Source organism: Diadema antillarum, unplaced genomic scaffold (genome assembly GCF_040938485.1).
Source record: "Diadema antillarum isolate AM-2024a unplaced genomic scaffold, OU_Dant_1.0 scf00000086, whole genome shotgun sequence".
In the NCBI taxonomy this organism is placed as follows: domain Eukaryota; kingdom Metazoa; phylum Echinodermata; class Echinoidea; order Diadematoida; family Diadematidae; genus Diadema; species Diadema antillarum.
In genome coordinates, this window is record NW_027270975.1 from 1221305 (window position 1) to 1245329 (window position 24025).

Here is a 24025-nt window from a genome sequence, read left to right on the forward strand (position 1 = left end):
CATTTTATCAAGAATTTGAGCTTAGTAATTCCAAGTTTCCTTGTGATGAAGTGCCTCTTGGCATGCTTGCTGCCTCAATATCTGGATTAGCCTCATTCTTTAGGAATTTCATTATGATTAGTTGGATCATTCCTACAAAGAGGATTATATTGGAAAATTCGAATTGCACACTATGTGGTGCACCACTGTGATGTGTGTGTGTGTGTGTTTCTGTGTGTGCGAGTGTATGTGTGTTTAAAAAGCTTGTTACGGACAACATACAGTTGTATCCCTGGCTTGCTAGTAATAAACTCTTGCAGCCAGATATTGTGAGAGATTTAACAGTTCGTGGAACGTCAAACGAATGTCTCAAAGCTTTCAATCACAAATGAAAGTAGCTGATATCTTTATCCCATTGAAGACTGGCTGATTTTGATACAGCACATATTTCCCATAGACACTTGCCTGAGTATACTTGGGACTCATCCTCAATGGGTTAATTAACACTTATTGTATCTATGCAGGGTAAATGAATATTAGTTACCTGAATGATCAATATTGATGATCTTTGAAATTTATCAAAGAGGCATATCTGGTAGCATCAATTTGATAGCGTTTATGGAAGAATGAAAATGGCATGTACATGTATGATGTTTGTTGTTTTTACCCAGTATTCATCAAGAAATCATATCTCTATTTTCAGATAAACATCTTTTTTCAATTTTCAGCATATTGTTTCCTGATGAAATGGTGACATGTCTATTTGTTATGTAGTAGTTTAAATTCTCCTGTGCAAATGATCTGTAGTGAGTTGTCTAAAGGTTTCATCATGCATGCAGAATCACTTAAAATTATTGAGTGTGCATTGTACCATGTAGAGTAGAAAGCAATTAATTTGTTATTTATAGCTCATGCATATATGACATTTATGCTAACGCATATATGACATTTATGCTAACACATACTGAACATAGTGGTGTATGCCAGCCACATAGTAGATTTACATGTAAAGCAAAAACTGTTACGTTCAGACAGTGATCCTTAACCTCAAGGATAAGTTCTATGGGGCACCAAGTGTCCCACGGTTGATTTCGTTATGAAATCAGTAATTGAATCAGTCATTTTATCAATCATTTCATCAAAGGAATGAGTAATTTCATAACAAAATTGACTGTGTGACACTTGGCACCCCATGGAACTTATCCTCGAGGTTAGCTGTCCTCAAGGTTAATGATCACCATCTGAACATAACAAGTGAATAACTAATGGATTTAGAAATTTGATTAATTCTGAAATGAATTACAAGCTTTCAGTTGTCCAGATATTTCTGTGGCTCAGGTTGGGAATAGTTGACCTGGATGGATTTCAGTTTACGGTCATTTCCAGAGGCAATATTTAACTCACTGCTTAGCAATCCTATCAAGGAGCTTCAATTACTCCACGTAGAGGTCAGCAATGATGAGACCAGAACACAGATCTATGATATGAAATGCCTTCTTTAATTTTGAACTCTCAAACCACATTTTGTGTAAAATCATGTCAAACAACAACCACAGTGTTTTGTTTAATAAGATGAGATGCATTATGTGGATCACTGTGAGATATGTACAAATGTAAACTGTCACCATATTACCTTATATAGATAAAGTCACAGACATTCAAATGGAGAAAACTATAAAATTATGTGATTAGCTGAAAATATGAGATAATAGATATCAGTTTGAAAAGCAAAAGGTATAGATATTTTGTACCCTTTGCCTAAATTTGAAAGTCAACGAGTGTTTTGAAATAGGAATTTTTTGTTTCTGAAGCAAGTTGACAGGTGTTTCACACAACCCAATGTGTTTGAATGTCTAATCTTTGATATCCATACTTGATGACATGCAAACTTTAGAGTTGATCTTCTGAACATTATGCTCAGGTAACGACTTTTTTATTCTTTCTGTAGAAATTTTTTTGGGATCAGGTAGGAAAAGTTCGCATCTTTGGAACTCTTGGAATCTTGGAAAATGTTATAGTACCAAAATAAGAAACTTGATATTCAGTGATCTCATGAGGTATTTCTTGCTCACAAATTTAAAGTCAAGGAATTTCCGTTTTATGTCTCGCTTACCATACAGAAACATTTCGTGACATCTCAACAATCGAGATGTGTCATCCAAGTGCTGTCTTTGTTCCAGTTGCCTTTAAATATGGACAACATTTTAGGGCCAATGAATCGTTCTCACAAAGAAGGGCTCCCCTTGTTATCTTTACATTGTGCTCTTTGTTCACATGGTTGCCTCACTTTATGGTGGGCAAAGTTTGCATTTTTATTTGTTACTCAAATGCAATGGTAAACAACATTAGATGATAAACAATAGAAGGCAATAAATCTTAGCGTGTTGTGTTCCCCTGATCCCTACCCATAATGTTTGTGATGATTTATAGGGCATGTCTGTGTGGATTTTAGATGCCAAGAAAACAGCAAGCTATTCATCATGTTCCTACTTTTGTGTAATTTCTCTTCAGGAATATGTGGGTTTTCAAATAAATCTGCATGGAGAAGGATAGCATAGGTCCTATTACAGACGTTTGATAATCAAACCATATAGATATATATTTTGGTATATCTGTTAACAAATTATTTGATATGAATATTGTGTAGTCTTTCAAAGATTAGATGAGGGAAAAATACCAGTGATTTATCAGAAGAATCAAAAAGAAGTTCATCAAGTCGCTCAATACGAGCTCACAAACTGAGAATGTAGAGAGGACATGGCTTTGCCATACACTGCTAGTAGGAATGGAATGCTATGCATGTGTGCTAAACAGTTGTACAATTTCTGCATTACTAGGTCCCCCTAACGGTAATATCTGGAGTAGCTCTGTGAATTGCGACTGTTGCGACTTTCTCCCTCATTCTAAAAACGTGCACTTGCAAACAACTTCCCTCTCTTGGGGTTGCCTAGGTTTCTTCTAATTGGAGCCTCGGATGGGAAGGGCTCTGAGAAAAGGAAAAAAAAAATCACCATGAGTCAGAAGTTTGGTAAATAGTCGTCTGTATTGATCGGATGAACAGCAGGCTGATCGTAGCCTTTAACAAGAAAGAAATAGGGAGGGGATTTCAAGCAAAAGGTGTGTAATGGATCTTGCGGAGTGAAAAGAAGTGGTGGAGAGGTGTTCAAACAGTGTCTGAAGGTAATAACTCTCGGTTGTAACGAGAATCAATTCATGATTTATTGTTTATAAATGGTAAGAAAGATACATTTCAATACATGTATCACTGCACTGCTGGTTAAACACCAATAATTGATAGACTAACTTTGTTACAGGAAGAAAAGCTTGAAAACATGATAATTTACTTTCAACATGGAATTATTACCCAAAGTGAGAAAGCAAATACCAAGTTGATTACTCACTTGTATTTTATGGGAATGAAGCCAAAATATAAGTGTGTATTGAGTAAATGCAGAAATATAAGATGAAATACATCAGTGAAGTTTGAGGAAAATCAGATGATCTTTTTAAAAGTAATTGATTTTTCAAAGTTTTAGTACGGTAGTTTTAGTACTTGATAAGAAGACTACCAAAATTTGTGATGCCACAGTTGGACAACAGTAAGAAGAAAAAAGAAAAATTTCAATAATTTTCATTTTTCCATCATAATGAATGAGCACTTGGCTCTTTCAGAAGGCAGGAGGAATAATATTATCCTCAACATATGTCAATAACAAATGCAGGAAATGTGTACTTTTCATAAAAAAGTGAAATTTTGTAGGATTTTCTTTATATTTTCATTATATCTTTGTTCAACTGTAACATCACAAATCGACTCTATGTGACAGGCAGAAAGGATGCAGATTTGTCATGTTTACGTGCCATGCTGAAAGACAGGACAACAAAGATGACTGCATATTTGACAGAAAGGGAGTGATAAATGATGGTAATTTGACAAACATTCTGCACCTAGAGAATGCAGCTATCCAGAGCACCCTCAGAATGAACATCATGTGTATAGTATGGTATAGTAGCAAGAGGGGGTGAATGAATGAAATTGCTTTGAGTAGATCTAGTGTACCATGTAATGGTGGAAAGTACAATTTAAGTTTGTTTTAATTGTCTTGTATTTTTAATTTATCCTTTGAATTTAAAAATGGCATCTGAATACTATATTCTGTGAGAATGAGAAGCACACTGTAGGGGAAAATGATGTCACCATCTAGATAACAGACAGTGCCACACAGGTTGTAATTGTGAAGGGAAACTGGAGAAAAATTGAAAGCTTTGTACCCCACGCTGGTACTACATGCATCATGAATTTTTTTGCCATTTTTTTTTTTAAATCTCACAACACTTCAATGGAAAGAGAAGCAGAAGACACAAGGGAGGCAAAACCAAATTTGCATACTTAGCAAACAGGCTTTGGCAGTATCCTCAGTATGAAAACGGAGCTCAAACTATAAGTCTTTCCATTACCAATGTGATATAAGCTACAGAACATCATGCTTCATTTTGGAGTGTCCCCGGGGCTTTTGTGCACTTTTTCTTCCCTATCGAAATCTCAAAGTGGAGTAATAGTAAACGTGTATGCTTCTCAATCAGTGTGAGCACAATCTGCTCGTAGATGTATTAAGATAAGCACATGAAATTGATACTATGAGAAGTATTCTGCAAAATATTTGCCCGGTGGTGGAAATAACCCCATCCCTATCAAGGCTTCGTGTGCGAAGCATTCAGCAAACGGATAATTACAATGTTTGCAGATGTGTTCACACAAATGCACACGCACACATATATGCAAGAGTTTTGTCAGTCTCACATCCCTGCTCACACTCCAAGCTTTTCCGTCTTGCTTGACCCACCTCCCAAAACCAGGCTTCTGGGCCATGCAATCATGCTCAGGGCCTCCAGTGTAATCACACATATACTCCTTTTGGCATGCCAGAGTTTCTCCCTATAGCTCTGACTTGTCAAGCATCTGAAAAATCATTTTGACAAGGGTAGCACCTTTTTGTCTCCTGACTATAAAGATTGATCATAAATTACTGTATATGCCATATATTTAGCGAGTCTAAATTTTTGCGAATCGGGACTTCCCAACGATTTCACGAGTGGGTAAATTCACGATCATGGAGTAATGTACTGTATGGAGAAATGTATACGTGTATATATCAGAGTCATTATTTTCGCGGTCTTTAATTTTGCGAATAGCACCTGACTTGCTAAATTCACAAAAATAAAAACCTTGCGAAATATTTGGCGTATACAGTAGTCGGCACCTTCCATATGCAGCACTTGATATCTTATCCCATTCTTGCTGAGAAAAAGTAACTTACTACAGATATCATACATAGCATGTGATGACTTCTTTAAGTACTGGCTCAAGAGAATACCATGTCTATAAGTAATCTATTGCTGGGAGCCATGTTTCATTAAACTTCTAATCATTGATTATTATAGCAATCTAGTCTGAAATCTTTGATGTTTTTTTGAATGTGTTCTGATTTTGTCATACACAATATGAGATTATTTGAGTCTACCATAGCCTTGTAGGATAAGTATTATATTTTAGATAGTGGTGTTATAAAATAAGTGATAGGTTGCAATATAATCAATATCAAACACTGTGAGAATCTCATCGGCATTTGGCTGAATGAAGCCGTGACAATAATGTTGATACCCTGTGACTCATGGAAAAACATGCAAAAATATTTTAATGACTGGTATTAATTGTATATGGGCATGATATATCTCTGTCTTAATGATGGATCATTTGCCTTTCCAGGGTGGTGTAGGTTGAAAACTGCACCTACCTTTGATATATGACTCACACAGTATTGTGAGTCAGAATAAAAGAAGTTTGTGATCTTGTGGATGGGTCACAAAAATGACTGAATATTTTTTCTTTTCATCCCACAACGAGGATTTTCTTAATGACTATTCTTTAATATTACATTTAGGGGGTGGAATTATCAGTAAAATTGAAAACACTTAAGAGTGGAAAGAAGATTGAAAATGTCAGTCCCAATTCTTTGAGTTTATATGAATGTTGAATAGGTTTCCAGGTGTATACTAATGGGTACTTTTCTGGTTTAGATACTGCTGTATATCCCTCATCCAAATTGGTAAATTCACTGAGCAAATGAAGGGTTTGTGTGCAAAAACCGATTAGTCCATTTTTGAAGATTTTGAAGTATGATCTCTGTCATAAAGAACAAAATAATACCTTTTAAATTATATATTGGTCACTACATATAAAGGTATATTGTTTAAGTTATGGTCAAAAGAAGCAAAAATTTTCTTATTATTCTCTTTATTTTTCTTGACCTTTAATCCCAAATATCTCCATTTGGCAAATATGGACTTATCGGTTTTTGCAAACAAACTCTTCAAATCACCATTTCTAACAACATTGAAACCCTCTATTCACTGCTAATACTATATACACTCTTTATTTAATGTGTTTTTTTTCTCTCATTTTTTTCTTTTGTGAATTTCAACCTAAATTCATGAAATCAGCAACTGGCATACCCATTGTCTCCTGAAATACCAATGTACCATATTTTATCTTCAAAGTAGGAAATTCACTTACTTCTCTTTTGTTTCCCATTCCTTCCTTATTTTTCTCCATCACAAATAAAATCATTATTGCTTTGCATATCCTAATATCTAGATCTTCAGTGAAAGATATGAACTTGAAAAAGTATGTACTTTCTTTTCTTTTCTTTCTTTCTTTTTTTTTTTTTTTGGCTGAGTGTATGTTGACATCAATGAATGACCCTCCAGGAGATACTATGGAGGAATGCTGTGCTACAGATCATACATACACGGTCATATCTGTACCCATGAGAAACCAGTATGCTGCCCTCTGAGTTTAAAGACAATACAGTGTTAGCATCAGTCAGTAGGGAGGATGACACTCTTATCACTAGGTTTGTGCTTGTATGGGGGGGGGGGGGGGTGTATAGTGTTGTTGGTTAGGAGTCTAAAATGATGTTTTGGCTGTGCTTATCTATCAGTCTTTGTATTGGACTTTGACTGTCATGTGCTAATACATTTATTGGGTAATATGTTGATGGTGTGTGTTCAAAGTCTCATAATTGTATTAATGATGTGAAATGTATTGGATAAGTATATTGACAACAACATGTGCTATGTGCATGGTCGTAGAATACCTAGACTTCGAACACTAGCAGCCTATGATATCTTTGAAACTGGAAATTTTGGAAGTGTTCTTTTCTGTGTGTGTGTGTTATTAGGAAAGTAAGTTATCATCTTTTAATATCTATATCTTTATGATTGTTTTTTTGTGCATATTTTTGGTCTCTCGAGGTAATTCACTCATTACTGATATACTATGGATGTCCGATTGTGTCATTGTCGACCTGAGGCTTGAGTGGAATATCACAAGTGCGTGTCCTGTAACTGTATGCATTATGCATTAAGTCGTCTTCACAAAGTTGTACTTCAGCCTTTCTGTAAACTGTCTCTTACCACAAAACTCCTACTGAGCTAGTCTTTGTCAAGGCTCATATGGGCCTTACTTCCCAGTTGTGAACACAATTCAAAGAGCTAAGCAGCCGACATAATGTGTTTGAATCTGACATCTTTTTTGTTGTTGATGAAGCAATATTGTTAGATAATTAAAGTTGGTAAAATGTTGTTTCAAATTCCATATTAGTGTCATTACATCATACAAAATGATTTGCTTGTGACAAAATTTAGATGTGAGTCATTTTTTTGCTGCAAAAGTCTATGTAGGCCTATACTTGAATATAGAGTTAAAATTCAAAGATGAGCTAATTTATTTACTTCAAAAACTAACCCTGGATGCAACTAGATCTGATGGACCAGCTTTACAAATAAAGATGACTAGAACTTGCTGAAGACCATGCATTTGCAAAACTTCGAATGGGGATAGTTATTTTTAGGATAGTTAATTTTGTGTATATGTTTCTAAGGGGATCATGTGTAGCAGTATTGTTAAGGGATAGCTATTAATCTATTTTGTCTAAACCTGCTTTAAATACAGCATCTGTCTATCTCACTGAAACATTAATTTCTTAGTTCTAAACTTCAAGTACATGTTCAGTGTTTTCCACTATTTATACATTTTGGTCACTGCCAGATAATCACACAATCAGCCGGCGCTCTGAATACTGCATAAAACAGCCTCCACAAACTCCTCTGACCCACACATGGAAATACAACACAGACAATGCTCTAAAACTTTTGTGTTACCTTGTTCCCTGTTTTTAGTTTAACAGAAGCTGTCAGACATAGTGTTATTTCCTATATTTAGATCATCAGGAGGCATGGTTCACCCTGATACAATGAGGTTAGAGAAATAAACTGGTAGCTGTGCAGGAATTGTAAATATTCCTTGCCCCTAGTGAAACAAGCCATTCATTCCATTTCTTGCTGACCTAAATATAGCATTGACTTGGTGGCTGGGGGAGAGAGCATGACCATGACTGACTCTTCACTCTGTTGTGCATGAAAAGTTGCACATACTTTGATTGGACTCAGTTCTTTTTATTTGTCTCTGTTTGTCTCTCTCCTTACCTCTCTTTCTCTCTGAGAGCTTTCAGATTTTGAGCAGAAGAACTTGTTTGTAAACATGTTTAGAAACACATTTTATACTAATCAACTCATATTAGTATGTCTGAAAGTAACTCAGAATCCCACTTGTCCCAACATGATTCACAAATTATATTCGGTCACTGGTTGTCAGGAGGAATGTTTTAATGTAGTTCTGTTGAAAGTACAATTGAAAAGATCATGACAAGCTTGATATTGTATTCACTTCCACCATAAGATGTGCATTTATGCATGCATACTACTTGCATTCAAGAGTATAGAGTTGCAAGGTGATGGAGTTTAGGGTATAGGTATAGGGTACAGCAGTCTGGCGGTTGTCATGGTGAGTCATTGAAATGTATGACCACTAGTTTTCACTCTGTTTACAATACACCCTTTGGGAAATGTGATAACAGATAGCTTCTTTGTTAAACTCTTAAATGCTTCTTTGTTTTTGTTTCTCTGTTTCCATCTGTTTGTATGTCTGTCTGTCTGTGCTTCCCTCCATTTCTTTCTCTCTCATAGGAGTGGAAGTTTGTTTTGGTATGTGCAGCTGGCAGGCTGGCTACTGGGGTGTGCAAGCACTCTCTTATCCTGTAGGCCCAGTCCCTGCTGTATGACATGAAGACATGCATCATAACAATTGAGTTATGTTTCACAGTCAGACATATCATTACATCCAGGCCCAGCTCATGTTGCTTGTATTTGTTCCTAGTCTTACCTTCAGGCCAGCTCCGGGGATGGACACATTGATGTGATGGTATTTGAAATGCCATAGGCATGTAAATAGGAAAAAGAATCTGGTGCATACTGAAGGGTATTCTTATTGTTGTTTAACTGGAAACATATCAGTATTTTTCTCCTAGAAAGTGTACGATGTAGTACATGAGGTGAGATTAGTCTTGAGATGGTAGTCCTCTGTTTTCAGGGAATCAATTTTGTTGGTCTGTATTGGCCTTTTTATTTAGAAGGCAATCAGTAGCAAAGTCTTTTTCCGAAAATGTATTGAATCTAGTAGATTATGATTTCCATTTGTACGTAAACATCTTTGCGAAGAAGGGTGTGTATAAAGAGGTTGCTAAAATATGCTTTGTATTTGTATCTTTGTATGATTTGTATCTGGATTTGTATCATTCTTGTGCTAATTGTTTTTTTCATTTTAGGATCCAGAGAGAAAGAGAGCCAAACGTCAAAAAAGAAAACAGCAAAAAGCCAAACAAGTAAAAGCGAAACGCCAAAAAGAGAGAGCAAGTTCAGAAAGAAAAAGGAGACCAAGGAATAACAGGAAACAATCAAATAAGTTACCGGTGTGGCTTTCAAATCCACTTTCATTGCTTGGAGGTTTGGTTTTCTGCTGTGTGTTTGTATGGGGTTTTCTTTTGCCTGCAATCTGTTTTTCTGTTACCATACAAAGATAATCTTTCTTACCAATCTTTTCTTCACTTTGTTATGACAATCAATGCACAGATGCCTATCACAATTCAGAATGCTTACAGAAGAAGACCCACATTTATCTCTTTGCCTTCAAGTAGGCTACATGATGGGGTCTTGTGTAAAGTCTATGTGGATGTCAGAATCTCAGAAAGAATACATTATGAATTAATCTGTTTCATCACAATTCTTTTTTTTTAAAGTCAGTTTTTCTTGTTTTGCAGTAATTTTGTTTGTGTCATTTTGGTTTCTCATTTTTATTTTTCATTGTTTGAGTTTGCCCTTTGGACATAGGGGTATTTGGATATTTGATCACATGCCCAGACCAAATCACATTTGTGTAGGTTTTCTCATTTTTGTTATTTTTCATCTTCTTATTTGCTTTTCCTTTGAGATGTACTTATGTTTTTCTTTGCTATTTTCATTCATTTCAACCATAATGAAAGATAGTCAAATGTCAAATTTATAAAACTTTTGGAAAAACATACAAAGAAATAATTCATGAAAAATGTTTCTACTGAAATTAAATCTTATCCAGATAATTATATATGTATTTGTATGAAATACATAACGAACCATGCCTCTTTATTGTCTTACAGAAAGTCTGGCTTATGAATTTTGAACACTTTCCTGGTTTCCATGATTTTTTTTTGCATGTGTCATACAAATGCACTGTCTGAAGTGTTTGTTTATTCTTAATTATTCACTTTTGTAATAATTTGACTTTAATAATATAAGAAAACAAGCTTCACAATTTCAGTTTGCACCCTTTAAGTTCCCTTTAGTTTGGTCCATTCAGCATAATATTTTGATCTCTTTTGGAATGTCCAGAAGTTAAAAGCCAAAAGAAGCTGGCTGATGCAGAAGATAAGCCTGGAAGAGAGAAGCATATTCGAGGAAAATGAAAGTGCAGCTGCTGGTGGGCAAATACTGTTGATGAGACAAACGTTCAGAAATACCTGACAGTTTGAATGTCTGCAGATTGTAGCATTTCTTGGCATCTTGATGTCGCTGTCTTTGTTATGTGACCTTGATAACACTCAGATGATTTCATGTGGACATGCCACTTCAGAAAGGATAACACTTCTCAATTTAAATCAGACACATCACAATTTAATTCTGCTTTTCAATCACTCTCATGTTTCATCATTTATGCGTTAAAATTCTTTTGTTTTGGAGTAATTTAAAAGTTCCTGATAAATATAGCTCTGTTTAGATACTGCCTTATATTGTGAAATATAAGATCTTAAGATATTCAAATATCTTTGACTAACATTAGTTGTTCAATTTTGCTCACATTTTTTCCAGTCTGTTGCTCTGATTTCACTTATGTTATTCAGGAACATATTTGTCTCTGCTGTAAATATTATTGCAAAGTACACATAGACCTACTGGAATGCCCCTATATATGTACACTATGTGTACATGTACATGTGCATATCACCAACACGCTCACATACACAACTTCTTGAAGGGTAAACAACCCAACATGCATCTGTAGACTCAGTGAATCCAGCAGTAGCAGTGAATCTTGAGGAAATTTGTACTATCAGTTCAAAGTTATGAATTGTTGATATCTTAGTGCCACCGTTGCTAGAAAAGCAGGCTAATACAGTTTGTGATGTCATAGAAGTAGAAGATGTACAGAAAATATAAAGGAAATTCTACATATTTTCATTTTTCTAGCATAATGAAGGAGTATCAGACTTACCTCCTGCGGGAGGCATGAGGAATAATATTACCTTTAGCATAAATATGTCAGTAATAAGTTAAAGGAGGTTGTACTGTTCTTAAAAAATGAAATTTTGTAGACTTCTCTTTACATCAATCCACTTCTGTGACATCACTCATTTTTCTAGCCTTCTTATCCATTGATGAGATGGCATGTGGTTTTAATCAATATATTAAATATGCATAGCTTCTGAACAGATTGTCCAATTTTCCTCCAATTTCACTGATGTATTCTCTGCATGAACAGAATCCACATACATGTTGGGGTACGTAAGTCTTGCTGTGTATTTTTCATCTTATATTTTTTTTCTTCTTAATTTTTCTTCTTTATTTCATACTTTTTATGTTATTTTCACATTACAGTATGGTTGAATCTGTGTTTTGCTGCAGTGATTAAATTCATGACATTTAGATTATTATTCTTTTTTTTATGTAGGAATCCCACAGGAAGAGAAATAATCAGCAAAAAGCAAAAGCAAGTGGTAAACGGAAAGCAAGTGCAACAAATGAAAGGAAATACCCAGACAATTTGCCGGTGGGGATTTCAGTGTTTTCTTTCAGTCTTGATGAGATGTTGAGAGAGTTTTCTGCTTGGTTTGCCATTGTTTGCACATTTTATGCACCAAAGATTGATAACATGAGAACACAAGGCACTCAATGTGTTATGTATTTCTCAATTTATTTGTCTTATTTTACATTTATATTCTGGCTATGATTGCCAGGAGTTGCTGTCAACATATATGCAGAAAGCATCTAGTTTTCTTTTGGCAGAGTATTCACATTTCATCTTAAAAGATGTCATACATCAATTTTACCAGTGTCATACAACACTGGCACAGCCCATGGTACAATGAACCTGCAAAGATAAATAGAGAAAATGTTTGTAGTGTCTGAAAGTAGACTAGCTCCTCACATACCATTTGTCTACATCGGGCTGGTAGAAGGAATAAACAAGGGGGAAGGGAAAAAACTGTGACTTCACAACTCCAAACTCATTACAAGGCAAGCAAGCATGTACTCAGACATGACCAGGGGAGCATCGGTCTGTAAATGTGAAGAATTAACTCCACGTTTGACATCCGTGCGCGGCTCAGCGCTCCCGTGATCATGTTGCAATTACACGCCTTGATGCGCCAGTAGGGCTGCGGATTGTCAAATGTTTGGTTGTGTAAACGTACTGGTAACCTTTCTTTTTGTGTGTTGTTGTTGATCCGCAAGACACAAAGCCCCACGGATGGAAGTATTATAGAGCATTCTTTTCACTGATGCGAGCCTGGAAAGTTTGTTTGTGAGTTTGGTGTGCAACGGTATTCTTTCTTTTGGTGAGTTTCATTGTTTTTGACACTTTGTCCCAATCCTCTCTCATCCTTTTCACAGGGTGGCTGAATCTCTATCTCTGTTAGCTGTATATCTATTTCTTTCACTTTCAAAAGAATTTTATGACAGTTACTAGTTGTCATTATAGGTTTAGTATATATGGGCAGTCATAAAAATGCTGTATGCAACTTGATGATTGTATTGCCTGCATATTTGTCACTGCAGAATTCAAGTGGTACGAATGATGATGGACTTGTGTTGAGCAAATTTACAAATTTAGTGTCATTGCTGGTCAGTTGTATGTTTAGTACAGTGGAAGAAAGTATGTTTCTAGGCAATTTAAGGTTTAATCCGCTTGTTCAACTTTTTATTGAACTGATCAAAGGAATATGATACAAATGCTAATCCCAAAGCAAACAGCAATCACATTTGTAAAGTTGAGTCAATCTCAAACTGCAAGTTACCCAAGCAGAGCCTGTAGAGAATGAAAGCTAAGCTAAGGCTATCCATTTAAACAAATTTTCAGTGCATTGGGTGCTTGTATTGTGGTATCATAGAATTTTGCTCCACTCACTCATCTCACAAAACAAGGGATATATTCATACGTAGCTTCTTTTGAGGGTTTCTCATAGGTATGTTCTTTTACAATTAGAATTTAAGACTCATTCTCTATCTTTACTATGGTTCTGGCCACCAGTGTCCTTCCATGGTTTTCTTTTAAAGAAATATCCTTTCAGAAAATCAGAAATGTGTTAAGAAGTTGGAGAAACTGCAAGGAATCGCAAATAGTGTTTTAATGTCATACTTTGCTGGTGGTGCTGTCAAATTAACTACTTCATTGCTGTGTAGAATATTATTCTCAGCATGAGTGCGAGAAATTGGAGTAAAGCATAGATAACATTTATATTTTAGGGTCCTGTTTTTCATTACTTTAATTTCAGGGTTGTTATTTATATAGTGAAGTCATGGTAAGTCAACTCGTGCATGTTTCTGCATCATGAAATGCCAGTAATCTGGAGACTTTTTAAACATTTTTATTTCATTGCAAGTATGCACTTTGAGATTAAAGTCTGCACAAAAAGCATTTGATCTGTGCACTTTTCCAATGTCAATCTGAATTTGTTTGGATACACCCTCACCAGTTTTGGAACTCTGTTACAAGTACTCAGAGGTAGATACACAAATCTAAAATAGTTAACATAAATTTGACTTTCCACTTAGAAGGCAGCCAGCCAGAGCAGAGACTAACATTGACTTTCCAGACTCTATCCACACCCACCAAATACTAACAATCCTACCTAGAGTGGTCCCAGACACTTTGACTGCCTCAACTTTGTCATCTTTTCACCTACCATCTCTTACCTGAAGAAGACTGGAGGCACTTGTGAGAATGTCTGCATCAGTTCAGTCTTTGATTAACCCCTCCAAGGACTAGATTGTCAAAATACTAATGATATTGTTTGCAAAGAGGTTGCCAGTGGTAATGACAGGGTTACATTCTGTATGGGAATGTTTGTTTCTTCACTTCAGAGAAATAAGTGCTGCTTGAGTGGTAACTATGCTTCCCTTTGTGAAGCTGGTATGACCAAGGAGGTACGCCTTGATATGACTGTTGAAGTACAAATTTTGCAGCATCCTTTTCTGGTGGTTTTACCACCCAGGGTTCAATTAATAAAGAGTATGAAAGGGTCCAGCACCATTCCTCATCTTGAGCACATAACCACTGGAATTATAAAGAATTGACGCTCAGCAGAAATGGTGCATGTCGATTGTGTGTGCTAAAAAGTGCAAGTCTTTTTTTCCAGTCTCATTCATTTTGAAAGCATAGCCAAGAAAAATGTATATCATGTGATGGCTTTACATCCATTGATTTAGAAATGTGCATGTTGATTATTTTGTTGGCACAATTCTTTAAAATAAGATACCATCATGAGATTTATAAGAGTCAAAGATACATTAGCATGTCATGGTTTGTTGAGATTTGATTTGATTTCTTTCAATTCAATTTATATTGTGTGAAGTGGACAGATTTCATTTCATTGTTTCAATCACACTTGACTTGATCTTAGATGGTGGCTTGTGATACAAATTGTTTTTGTTTGATTTTTTTCCCACTGGAAGTTGTCTGAGATCAACTGCTTCATTCTTTTTATTGTATCCCTATTTGTTTGTGTTTTTTTCAAGCAATTACATGTACTATTATTTTGTTGTGTAAATTTGAATTTAAGAGTGAAACATGAAAAAGAGGAAAAATCATGATTCTTCTTAATAATAAAAGTGTTTCAAGATTTAAGTCTCATTGTATATTTGGGCAGATGATGTTGACCATGTTCACTGATGGACAGCAATTGCAATTGTGCAGAACTTGACATTCCTTTGCAGTGTCAGTGGATGAGATACAGAATCACATTTCACACAGTTTTCCTCCTCAACCTCTCTGTGATGTGAAAGTGAAGATGGATGATCCCAGTTGGATGTCAAAATGAGTTTTTGGATCTCTTAAAGGGAAACCTCATGTTCAAGTTATCTTAGATAAAAAGAATGGAATCAAACATGATAATGCAGAAAATTAAAAGTATTGTTAAAATTGGACATAGTGAAAGAGAGAGTTGAATTCCACAGTTTCGCATTTTTTTAAATTCCAGAACAATTGCACTACTATTCATATAAGTAATATGAAATTATGAAGTCTTAGTTTCACAGATCTCCCATTTTTATACACACAAATCTTCAACAAATTTGTTTCACATGAATTCCATGCTGCATATAACATTGTCCTAGATTTGTAACAATTGAACAAAAATGACTTTGTTACATATTTTTTGAATAATTGGCATAGAGACTTATCTTGCAATTTTTTTTGTGTGTGTAGTAACTAATGAGAGAGTAATAAAGCAATAGCATTATCACATTGTTTAATTGTTTAATACCACAGTATTTCAAAAACATGATAAAGTATAAAGTTTGTAATTTTCTTTAATAATACCTTTTTTTATGGGATGTTTACTCTTCAGTTTGTTTAACTTTTAATACTGATTTTACTAAATCACCTTGAATGAGGAGTACAATTTCCCTTTAAACAGAGAATTGAAGTTGTAATACAAGGGGCTCCACATTGGTTCTTATTTCCAGCTTTATGCAGGTAACTGTCCTACAACTGTATTAGCAAATGTATTCCTCTATATACAGAATGCTTTGGTAATGGATAATGCAAGAGTGGAAATGGTATTCAAATGGGGGATGGGGGTCAGGGAGGGTATTGTAAATGGTCTTGCTCTTAGCAATGTTGATGGTATGCTTTTCTTCTTTTTAGTGTGTATGCACAGACAGAGCAAAGTACAGACTTCATTTGTGATGGTACACAGCAGTTGAGAAAGTGCACGTTTTTGTTCATTGACTTAGACATATCTTAAGGGGCTGGCCTCTTTGAATTCCATCCTATTATCTCATTGCATCACATTGTCACCTGGAATGGACCCCTTGCTGCTAAACGACCATCTCTTCAATGGAAGGGTCCATTCGAACAGGTCTTAGGCCTGGAGACAGAACCAACAGTGGACCTACAAAGAGTCCATAACAATTATGTGATACTCCTAATGGCCACTTACCATGTCTGCGCAAACATCAGACTTACCAAATTAGGGGGTGGGGGTACAAGTTATATTCAAATGCTGGTGATAGTCTCATTTCTCAGACTTATGTCATTCATAATGCAATGTAATAAGATTAATTTTTCCCTCACCCTTCCTCATCCACATCAAATGTGTTTTACATATGTGTATGATGTTGTGTTTTAGGCCTATATACTTTACACATACATGCATACATACATACATAGGCGTACATACATAATATCCATACACACATGCATATACATGTGTATTGTATGTACATGTGCATACAGGAAGAAAGTTGTGTAGTTTATCAATACATGTATCTTAAAATCTAGGCACTTAGCATGTCCTATAGAATTGAAGGTCATGTGAAATCTCAAGCTATCATTCCGTCATTGTAATGAAAATAACTGATGTATCCTATACTTTCTAGCAGTTGTTAAAATGATCTTATGATTTTATATTGTGTGTTTTTTTTTGTATAGTTCAATTGAAGAAATTGTGATTTTGGGACAGTGTATGTGTTATGGTATTGATGATAGTGATAATGACAATAATAATGATAAAAGGAGAAGAAACAAGAATCCCCCCTGTGTTCCCATCCTCTAGGCCATTGAGAAGTTATGTGGTCTATAGCAGGTGTTGATAAATTGTTTTGACAAAAGAAAGCATCCCTTTCAATATTTCTGATAGCAATTATTATTGTACAAAGAACAGGGCATGCACACTAAAATCAATCAAAGATTGTACTTCTACTAATTGTAAAATTCTACTAAGTACACAAAAATACTCATTAATCATTTACTTAATGTGAAATATTTAACATTCAATTGCTAACCCTGATGAACAAAGTTATGCACATATGTAGGCAAGATGGTTAAAGGGACTGTACAGTACTGGTTGAGGTGGGGATTCATGTTTTGAACATTGCTAAGTGAGATAATGAGAAACCTCTCATGAAATATGAAAGAGCATGTAATTTTAAGAAGGATTCAATGTTTATTTGATGAAAATTGGTTTTCAAATGGCTGAGATATCCAAAAAGTGATAATAATAAAAGGCGACAGGCCACGCTTTTTATTAGGATCTCTTTGTTTCACCTTGTTTTTGGATATCTCAGCCATTTTCAAACCGATTTCATCAAATAAACTTTTGATACCCCCTAGAATTGCATGCTCTTTGACATCTCATAGAGTGGTTTCGAAATATCTCGCAAAACTTTAAAAGCTAAATCCTCACCTCAACCAGAACTGTACACACCCTTTAAATGTTAACTTTTTATGAGATATCAATATTCCATTTTCATCAGACCTGGGGCAGTAATAACAAAGAGATCTGAAGAAAAACTGGAAGCATATGTTGAGTACAATATTACCACCAAGTTCCATACCGAATTTTAACGTTTCTTTTGAAATATATCTTGAAATTATAAATATTGAGAATCACTTCTTTGGTTTCCATTAACAAACTCTATGGAAGATCGTGTGTGGAGTATGAACGTCAAAGCCAGTGGAATGCTATGCATGCATTATTGTCGTGCTATAGAACCTACTTCATAAATTTGCCCAAATTGTTAAAAGATTACACATTTTGTATTTACGTCCCTGACTATTCTTTTATCATTTGCTAATAATTGACATTTTCAAAAAGAAACTCATAACCCATTTAGTTCAAGATCAGAACTGATGATTTCAAATGCATTGTGGATTATTTGTATTAGTAGTTGATTTATATGTTTGTTCTCTTATGACAATTGTAAAGTGCTTCAAAACATGTTTGTCCTAAGTGCTATATGAATTTTCCTTATTATTATTATTATTATTATCATTATTATTATTACTACTACTACTGCTACTATTGTTATTGGTATTATTATTATTATTATTATTATTATTATTATTATTATTATCATCATTATTATTATTACTACTACTGCTAGTATTGTTATTGTTATTATTATTATTATTGTTATTATTATTATTATTATTATTATTATTATTATTATTATTATTATTATTATTATTATTATTATTATTATCATTATTATCATTATTATACTTATTATGTTTAAGAATTGTAGCTGTTTCCAACTCCTGTTTGGTTGGCCAGTTGTGGCTGCTTTTTGACACCCAGCCATGCTGGTTTAGAAAGTGAAATACCCATCATACATTGGCCAACTATTGCTGCTTCATACAGTATCATAATCCTGTGGAACTCTTGACGTGGTTTGAAGTTTACTGCCTGTAGCTCAGCAATCAAGGGGGCTGGGGTACAGTCTGGATCACTCAGTGTAGGAATGCCAGACAAGATTCGAACAGGCTCATCCATCGTCAATGCTCATATCTACCACTCAGAAGCGAAAAGCTATCCCCTATCACCCCACCCCCGTCACTAGAACTGTTACTTCCAGCTGGTTTTCATATGTCAGAGTTTACCTCACAGTGTATATTCTCTGCTCTGAATTTTTTTTTACCCAGTAGTTTTTCTTTCTCAGTGGAAGAGAGTTGTTTTATTGCATGAACACCAACCCCCACCCCCCCCCCCCCCCAGTCCTCGTAGACCTCACAATTGATTTGCTATGGTGTAGTTCAGTGGTGCAGTTCTCTGGTGCGGTTTGTGGCGAAAGATGCGCCAATGCCAGGCAGCTCTTTGGCGGGACGGAGGAGTAGAAATCAAAATTTATTGCTGTGGAGTGAACGAGGGATGAACCAGCCAGATACAGAGTTATCTCTCTGCCAACTGGAATGTTATTGTGTGCTGCGTGTGATACATTCTAGAGATACCTGGCCGTGTGTAATATTCATAAAGCTCTTTACAAGGAAATCTATGTGTGAGTTTATTGCATTCTCCCTGGAAAGGTGTGTCATCTCTAGTGACTTCCACAGAAAAGGAGCAAGCAGAAGTTGTATAGCCATATCACAACATTCTGAGTGAACATTTACTGGTCATTTGAATGATTTGAGAAATGGATACTGGTTCACTTCTTTTTGTTTTTCAGAAGTAGAAAATACTGTGAGAGGCAGGTGAGTTTATTGTAATGTCTGTGATTGTCATAAGATTGTTTCAATTGCTTGATAATTTAGCCAAGCCATTTTTCCATGAAAATTTTACAGATTTGGCATGTAACATGCAGATCCGTTCGTATGATCATGGTTTTCTCTTTCTCCTTTGATATGCCATCTGTAGATTTATGCTTTCAGCAGGAAAATGCCCATCATTAGGTCAAGATATGTGGATGGATTCCAGCTTTGAGCTGTTTTGTGATGATTACTTATGGGACCTCAAGGCCAAGATGTACATATTTTGCTCTGTCACAAGTAAATGTGAATATATATCCTGTAACAAAAATTGTAATGCATCTTCAAGTACTAGAAAGTGTAGAAATATCATTTGGGCAGTGCCTTGTTAAACCAGACACATTGTATGGATTAATATCAAAACAGGTAAAAAGAAACCCCCCTTAAACTAACAAGAGAAGAAGTCATGTGCAATTCTTTCACTGAAGTGCAGAATAATGGCAAAGTACCTGCTTGGCCTATTCATAGGCATTAGCTGGCTTTGTATTGAATACTAGTTGTAGGCACATTAGAGGGGCTGTCATAGGTCACTGTCAAATTAGTATGACTGTGGGTAACAGGGAAAGAGAAAAACATGTGCTGCAGGTGGGTTGATGGTTACAGCAGAGAGTTATTAACATATGAGTGTGATACAGCTACACTGGAGTTTCAGTATATACCAAGGGAGAAAAATTAAGCACAGGAATCAAAATGAATAAATGTTCCAATGAAAAGAAAACATACAGGATAAATAGAATATTGGTGAGATTATCAATCAGTTGAAGTGTTATATTTTAGATAATGATCAGAAATAGTTATACTAAGTTTGTTCATTTTTATGAATCTTTCTTCAGTATGAAACTAGCTGGAATGTGATGTGTTCATTTGAATGAATTTGAGTCTTTTTTTTAGGCCTGAAAACCTTCTTTCCAAATGTGAATACAAAACAAATAATAAAAGCCCTGCATAATGTCTTCAAGTTCTTAATTTTCTTAGCCCATCACCTACTCTGATGAAGAACAGGATATGAATTTCTGTCTGATTATTCAAACTTGAATAATTCTATGAAATGTTAATATGTCCATAACAGTGCTGTAAAGACTGATGCTATTATTGCTAGTGATTTTTTTGTTTTTTTTTTGGGGGGGGGCATGAATGAGAAGTAAGCACAGTTTAGCATTATTAATATTATGATAAAATGTTGACTTTCTGAGGTTTACTACTGCTTTGCTTCACTGATGTAAACAATCAGGCTGAATATATCAGGTTAGGTCTTATATTATCTCTCTTCCACATGCTACATGCTCTGCTGCACTCCACTGAGCCTCAGCCATTATGGGGCTGTACAGCAGGTCTGGGGTAATGGTGGTGCAGTTACAGAATTGTTACTGCACGCGAAATTAGCACCCCCACGCAAGCAACTATCCATACAGGGTTCTTCAGGAGTGGTGTCCACAAACAGATTTTGCATGGCTGGGCATACACAAGTGAACAAACCTCTACTATATGCAGGCAGGACTGTCATTGTATGACATCACAAATGTAAACACTCCCATTTGGAATAGTGGAATGGGATAGGGAGTATGGATGAGAGAGAAGAGAAGAAGAGCAAGAAGAATAGCGAAAAAGAAGTTTTCTTTTTTTTTCCTTCTCCATTAAGTAAATAAGTTGTGCTTACTCGGGTGTGGCAAAAGAAGTAATTGGAGGGTTTGTATTGGGGATGGGATTCAGATTTTGAGAGAAAAAATAGAAAAGAACCTAGAAAGAGAGAAAAAAAAAGGACAGTGAGGATTGAAAGCTCGTGTATGTGTGTGTGTGTGTACATCAGCTGCCGTTGTGGACACACTACAATGCGTGAACCCCTCTTGAGCTGAAATATAAATCACTCTGTCATCACAGGACACCAGTATTTTCTACTTTGGACAGCGTTCTCACCCACCAACCATAGCAGCTCTGTAGCTTCTTGCTTTCACAAACCACTGTGACTTTCCCACTGTGTTTGTAGACCAAGTGATACCAAGGAGGTACTAGTGAACACCTCCTTGGTGATACCCGGTATATGGAGAATGCACTACGCAAGGAGGATTTCACTGGAACCCTGGCATTTTATGCAGTTTGCTGTTCTCCACTCCAACATTTTTTTTTCTATCTTTTAGTAATTTCATGACTCATATGGGACATAAGCTGGATTTGGCTTGTTCACATTTGACCTACAGGTAGGAAATACAGTATATGAGCATTGATAATCAAACTGTCTTGTTCAGGTAAAATGATAGATACTTTTTTTAACCAAGATTGAGATCGGGAGACATAAAAATTGCCATTGGAGTTCAGGGAAGCAACCAGTCAGATAATGTAAGATACAAGGAATACCAAGTAAGCAATGAAAAAACAAATCTGGTTGAATCATTTCTATAGTGTTTACTAGTTGTGAAGACAAATCATTTTTATGTGTACCACATGTTCAGAATGATTGCTTGTGTCCTATGGGGAGTTGAATGCTGTAGTATAAAGAGTGGTAAATTTAATCTGCTTGACTGTGTACTTTGCCTTGTGTGTGTTGTGGATGGATCAATGACTGACAGACCATCTTTGTAGCAGAAAAGAGGACTGGACTTTGAACGACAATTTCTTGATGATTTGTGAGGCTAGCAGGCCTGTTATGTAGGAATGTACAGCAAATGATTAGCCCCTGCTATACATCAAGCTGATGTATTGTCACTGTCAGAAAAGATGTGAATGTATGATTTCTCGTAGCTGTGAGAAATTAGTAATTTCAATTTACTACATGCTTCCTTCACATTTGCAGCTGTAAATCATCGACCTGTTATTGTCAAACCCTCATCAAATGAGGCCATTAGGAGGTGTGTGACAGATCACATAAGTCTTCCTGATGAATGCTTTTGAAGTGTCAGCATTTATAAAGGCATTAGAAATTTATTTCATGAGAAACTGGCTCAATTTTTGCTCAGAATAGTTGTGAACACGCACTTCCAATTTCAATGTAATGGATTTAACAGACAAGATTGAACAGAAATCATATACATATACAGTCTCAGGTGATTTCAGACTGTTATGCAAAATGCTGGCATAGATGTGGGTACATAGAACAATTTATTATTTTTAAGTATCACAAGAGTAATTTTGACGAATTTTGATGTAAGATTTGCATACTATAACACTTTTTATTATGGCTTTTTGTGTGTAAATGTTACTCACACACAAATTCCATATTTTTCTTTCGCATCACTGTGAAAGGAGTGGAGATTTTTTAGCACATTTCCTAGTGATTGACAGTAATGAGTAAGGTGGATCTTAGCTTACCAAGTGGTGTCATGATTTAAAAAAAAAAAAAATCAAGTCAACTAGACAAATGATAGGAGCAGACAAGAGAATGTGGATGCCAGAGTAGATATCAAATACTAGCTTCCTCCCAAATCAGATCCAAGAGTTCATATTGCTACACAATGCATGGATTTGTAACATATGCATGCACAATGTTGCATTACCTGTCAATTTGTGTGGTATTAAGGCACATATATTTATGCACTCTTATCAAAATAATATTCATTCATCCTTCTTGTAATTCAGTCATAGGTCCTTTTGATGAATGTAAATATTTATGTATGTATGTATGTATGTATGTATGTATGTGTGTATTTATGTCTTTATTTATTTATTTATTTATTTATTCATTTATTTATTTATTTATTTATTTATTTATTCATTTTTATTTATTTTTTATTCATTTATTCATTCATTCATTCATTTTTTCCACTTGACTGGTGTTACCAGTGGGCATGCAAATAGGTATGTCTCATACAAGATGCTGAATTAATAGCCTCTTTCCTTTAAGTGGTATACTGGATGTCATTGACATGGTGGGCAAAGGCTCTTCCAAAGTGTGTACTTTACTATGCAAGAGTGAGACTCATACCTATGAATGAGAATCTACTGCTACATTGCATGATTATCAAATACTGCAACAGGTTGTGTAGTTTGAATGCCTCTGTACAAATATTGTGCTTGAAGGCCATGTGTCAGAATGCTCTCATATTGATAATGGTAATATTTTGGAAATCTTGTGGTTATATGAATACTAGTGTGGGTATTTGACAGTGCCTTTGGATAATACACAAATGTGGAGATGATTCAATCCCGAGTCTTCTGTCGACAGGTGTCTCTTTCTTCTTCTCTTCAAAAGGAAACTCATCTAGCCATTGCTTGAAGGCACATACCTCCATGTTTGACAAACCCTATTCTTCAGTGTCCTAGATACAAACATGTCCTGGATCCAAACAGATTATGCTATTATGCGACATGGATATAGAGCAG

At 35.5% G+C, this 24025-nt stretch overlaps 1 protein-coding gene across 1 annotated transcript in view; it reads left to right on the forward strand.

The window, feature by feature from the left end:
• The window catches only part of LOC139717935 (tensin-1-like), a 126452-nt gene that overhangs the window by 30707 nt on the left and 71720 nt on the right, over window positions 1–24025 (forward strand). The window contains exon 2 of the mRNA XM_071629420.1: window positions 9705–9848. Coding sequence (XP_071485521.1) covers window positions 9705–9848 — 144 coding nt within the window. The remainder of the gene's footprint in view (window positions 1–9704; window positions 9849–24025) is intronic.